General features: G+C 42.1%; 1 protein-coding gene across 1 annotated transcript; it reads left to right on the forward strand.

The window, feature by feature from the left end:
* Positions 1 to 1,931: 1,931 nt before the first annotated feature.
* foxd3 (forkhead box D3) lies at positions 1,932 to 3,964 on the forward strand. Its single transcript, XM_020497623.2, has one exon. It carries the CDS (start codon positions 2,393 to 2,395, stop codon positions 3,485 to 3,487), a length of 1,095 nt encoding a protein of 364 aa, XP_020353212.1. The 5' UTR covers positions 1,932 to 2,392; the 3' UTR covers positions 3,488 to 3,964.
* Positions 3,965 to 4,236: the final 272 nt, after the last annotated feature.

Here is a 4,236-nt window from a genome sequence, read left to right on the forward strand (position 1 = left end):
TGAGCTGTGATTTCATCTGCTAAGTAGCCCGGTGTTGATAGACTCCACATCACACAGGTCACCGGGTGCATGCCTGAGCAAGAGATTAGCACAATGCATGTCTAATCGGGGGCCTTGTCCCTTTTCACTGCGACACCATTATTAACGATATGATTTAATTAAGGCGACTTTTATTCAAACAAAAGGAGCAGCCACGTCAAAGGTGCAGCACTAGGCACGAGCCCCCTATGCCAGGTAGAATTAAAGGATATAGAGAGAGAAGAACTTGGAGGTCGCGGCCGCGAGGCGCTTGTTTTTAGATTAAATGCCATCCAAACCCTCAATAACAAAATACAGGCTCGAGAATGAGGAATTTAATTATATTAGAATTGATGTAATATTAGATACTGAAATTGTAAAATATGTATAAGTAAAGGCCCATTTTCGATGTACCTAGCCTATATTATCCGAGGAAATTGTTATAAACAACAGAGCTATAATCTGGACTATTTCTAGCAACGTAAAATATTTCAAATATAATGGTTATAATATTGTAATAATATTGAACAATTATCAAATTAAAATAATCATAATATTTGTATTAATTTAGGCCTAATTGAGTTATTATAATAGTTGTATTTGTTGACCTGGATAAAGATTATGTGATATACATAATAGTGTTTATAAGCAAATAATCTAAGTATTTGTGGTGGTGTCTGAGGGAGTTGTGGTTAGTGGTAGCGAAATCCTCACAGAACAATGCCAATGTGCACAGATTGCTGTTTAGCTTTTCAATGGAGACCAGAAGAGGAGCTTTGAACTGAGCAAAACTTGTCATGGTTAACTGCTACTCCGTTCCCATTGTAAAGCAATTTACACATTTTTGTTAGTTCTAATAGAGGGGTGATAAGAATAATTGCTTCTGTTGTCAATTAAAATATATTTTCATTACGACAGGAGGTGTTTCAGACGGAATCAATAGGAAGTTATATTGCTTTGTGGCACATATATAGAGAATCTAAGATAGGAAGATACTATTGTTTTATTTATTCACAACAAAGCAACGGCAGCTTTTGTAAATTAGCAATGAACATGTCCTATTTTAAATAGATAAACAGTGCTATGTGTCTGCCCGACCATCATCAGCCTATTCGCAGGCTATTATCAGAGCAGGGATGGTAATGATACTTCTCCTGACCCCCTCCACTCCACTCCACTACAATGACATCGGACAACATTTCTCACACAACGCAGGAAACGTTTAAACTTCTGTATTCGTTTCTACATCCTTTCTTGTGAACAGCCCACATACACTGCGCACCTTCATGGTTGTGAATGGGGCCTTTGCATTCACCCGGTCCCGCATTTCCTACTTTTTCATATGCTAACACAGGCAATGATTAGGTCGTTAACACCTCTGGCAAAACCCGTTGACAATTATTTATTTATTCTTTTCCATGGTTGTTTTCAGTATCCTTCTCACCTTCGACAAATCCACGGAATTAATCGTTTGAATATAGCCTTACATTCCATGGTGAAATTTAAACTAGATTTTAGTTAGTATAATAGTAAAAAAAATACTAAGTAGGCTGTCTTTCACCAAAGGGTCTTATGCTTAAAGTAATAATTACACGTGAAGTCATTTGGGTATGGAGAAGGCAACTAAGAATTATAGACTCTCTTTTCCAATTTAATAAAAAGGATTATATCCCATGCAACATAAAGACGAGCACACAATAATAACTAGAAGATATTCAATTAACTTAGCTGTCGACGTTTTCATTCAGCCGCTTTCAACACAAGCAATTTGTTTAAGCAAAGTTAAGATTTGGTTTTAGTGCAGCCGGGAGATATAATGCGCATCAGATCTTTCAATCATGTAAGCCACTTTTCACCCCCCACCCACCCACCCACCAACCAACCCACCCACTACCGTTAAATGGTCTATGACGGACGAACACAGACAGAAAGTAGTGGAAAGCAGCATTACTGTTGTCCCTTTGTTGACAAATCCATGAAACAACTTCAGTTTGCATGGTTTAGCAGGGGACTTCTGACGTCACCCAATCACGTGGCGGCACTGATAGTATATCTTAAACTGAAAAAGTAATCTATCAGACAGTCCTTAAAACCGGCTTTAAAAGCATATGTCATTTTGACTTCGCACTCTTAAACCACTCTTACTAGGAAATAGCGATCGAAGGACATCGAGGCGTGAAGCGCACACACCAAAACCCTTAAGAAGACGACTAGGCTACTTGACTGGAGAAATATTTTCTGAAGTTTAAGTTTCTCTGGCAGGCCGGTCTGACCTGCATTTAGAATCCGGCGACATCCGATCTGACCGCAACGGACGGGCCGCGCGCGCACCCTCACCTAGATCCCTGGTTGTTCTTCGGTAAAGTAAGCTGTGATGACCCTGTCTGGTGGCAACAGTGCCAACGACATGTCCGGTCAGACGGTGCTCACTGCCGAGGATGTGGATATCGACGTGGTCGGCGAAGGCGATGAGGGAATGGAGCGAGACAGCGACTGCGACAGCCAGGGGGGCATGCACGACCACTCGGAGGAGGTGGAGGAGATAGAAGTGAAGGACAGGTCCGGGAGTCCCTGTGAGAGCGCCGGGGAGGGAGAGACCAAAGCGGACGGCACTGAGAGCGCGTCGGGTGCCATGAGCAGCAAGCCGAAAAACAGTCTAGTGAAGCCCCCCTACTCCTACATCGCGCTCATCACCATGTCGATACTCCAGAGCCCGCAGAAGAAACTCACACTCAGCGGGATCTGCGAGTTTATCAGCAGCCGGTTCCCGTATTACCGGGAGAAGTTTCCAGCCTGGCAGAACTCTATCCGCCACAACCTGTCGCTGAACGACTGCTTCGTGAAAATCCCCCGGGAGCCGGGCAACCCTGGTAAGGGCAACTACTGGACCCTGGACCCACAATCGGAAGATATGTTTGACAACGGAAGCTTCCTCAGGAGAAGGAAACGATTCAAGAGGCACCAGCCAGACATTCTCAGGGACCAGACAGCCCTCATGATGCAAAGTTTTGGGGCTTACAGTATTGGGAATCCTTACGGACGTCACTATGGAATTCACCCAGCCTACACCCATCCAGCGGGGATGTACCCTTACATGCACCCAGTAGGTCCCATGCTACCCCCGACTGTCCCTCTCTTGTCCTCCGCTGAGCTGAACAGAAAAGCCTTCAACTCTCAGCTCAGCCCCAGCCTACAGATGCAGCTGAACAGTCTGAGCACCGCGTCTATGATCAAGTCCGAGCCCTCCAGTAGACCGTCTTTCAGTATAGAAAACATCATCGGGGTATCCACTTCCTCGAGTGCACAGACTTTCATGCGGCCTCCGGTGACTGTTCAGTCTGCGTTGTTGAGCGCACATGGCCTAACCAGGACAACAGCAGCTATTGCACCAATTCTTAGCATGCCATCTAATATCATGTCGGGACAGTTTTTACCCTCAGTAACGGCAGTGTCCAAATGGCCTCAATAGTCTCAATAAAATACTCACTTTTCTAGAGACTTGGGGGGGAGACTGTACAGCACGAAATAGGCATGCAGCGCTGGAAGGTGTCCACCAATCTGTAGCCATGTAAAGACTAAACAAAGAGACAACAGCAAAGGAATGCTATCTGTACAGGTAATATTTGTACATATTTGTAAAAATAAATACTTTTACTTGTTTGACTTTTACTTATTTTATTTCGTTGTTTGAACTGTACAACAATTGTAGTTATAGACGAGCTTTCCTGATATTATTTTATATTTGATTTTGTAACTGGTAGCTAGCTCACTGTTAGTTTAAAATAATCAACACTTTTGCTTTGATTTTTCATACATGATACAACATGTTCTTATTCTAAGTCTGGACAAATGGTCTGTTAATAAATTGAAATATATGTATTCTATGTATCTCTATTGTGTTGTAAACTGGAATCATTTGTTAATAAATCTAAAGAAAGAAGCATTAGCAGTATTCCTTTTCTTTATGTCGTTATTGAAACGTCTGATAGGTCTGCTTTGTGATAGTTATTGAAACGTCTGATAGGTCTGCTTTGTGATAGTTATTGAAACGTCTGATAGGTCTGCTTTGTGATAGTTATTGAAACGTCTCCAATTGAAACCATTTTAATAGTAGGAAATAATCGGAAAAGTCCCTGGGATATGACAAAATATCAGTACAGGTTTTGTAAACAAACAGGTATAAATGTTACCACATTAAACAATCAAAACAAGATTACA

Source organism: Oncorhynchus kisutch, linkage group LG13, assembly GCF_002021735.2.
Source record: "Oncorhynchus kisutch isolate 150728-3 linkage group LG13, Okis_V2, whole genome shotgun sequence".
Lineage (NCBI taxonomy): Eukaryota > Metazoa > Chordata > Actinopteri > Salmoniformes > Salmonidae > Oncorhynchus > Oncorhynchus kisutch.

What these genes read in the sequence shown, in the direction of transcription:
- foxd3 (XM_020497623.2), top strand. Translation starts at nt 2,393, where the DNA reads ATGACCCTGTCTGGTGGCAACAGTGCCAACGACATGTCCGGTCAGACG.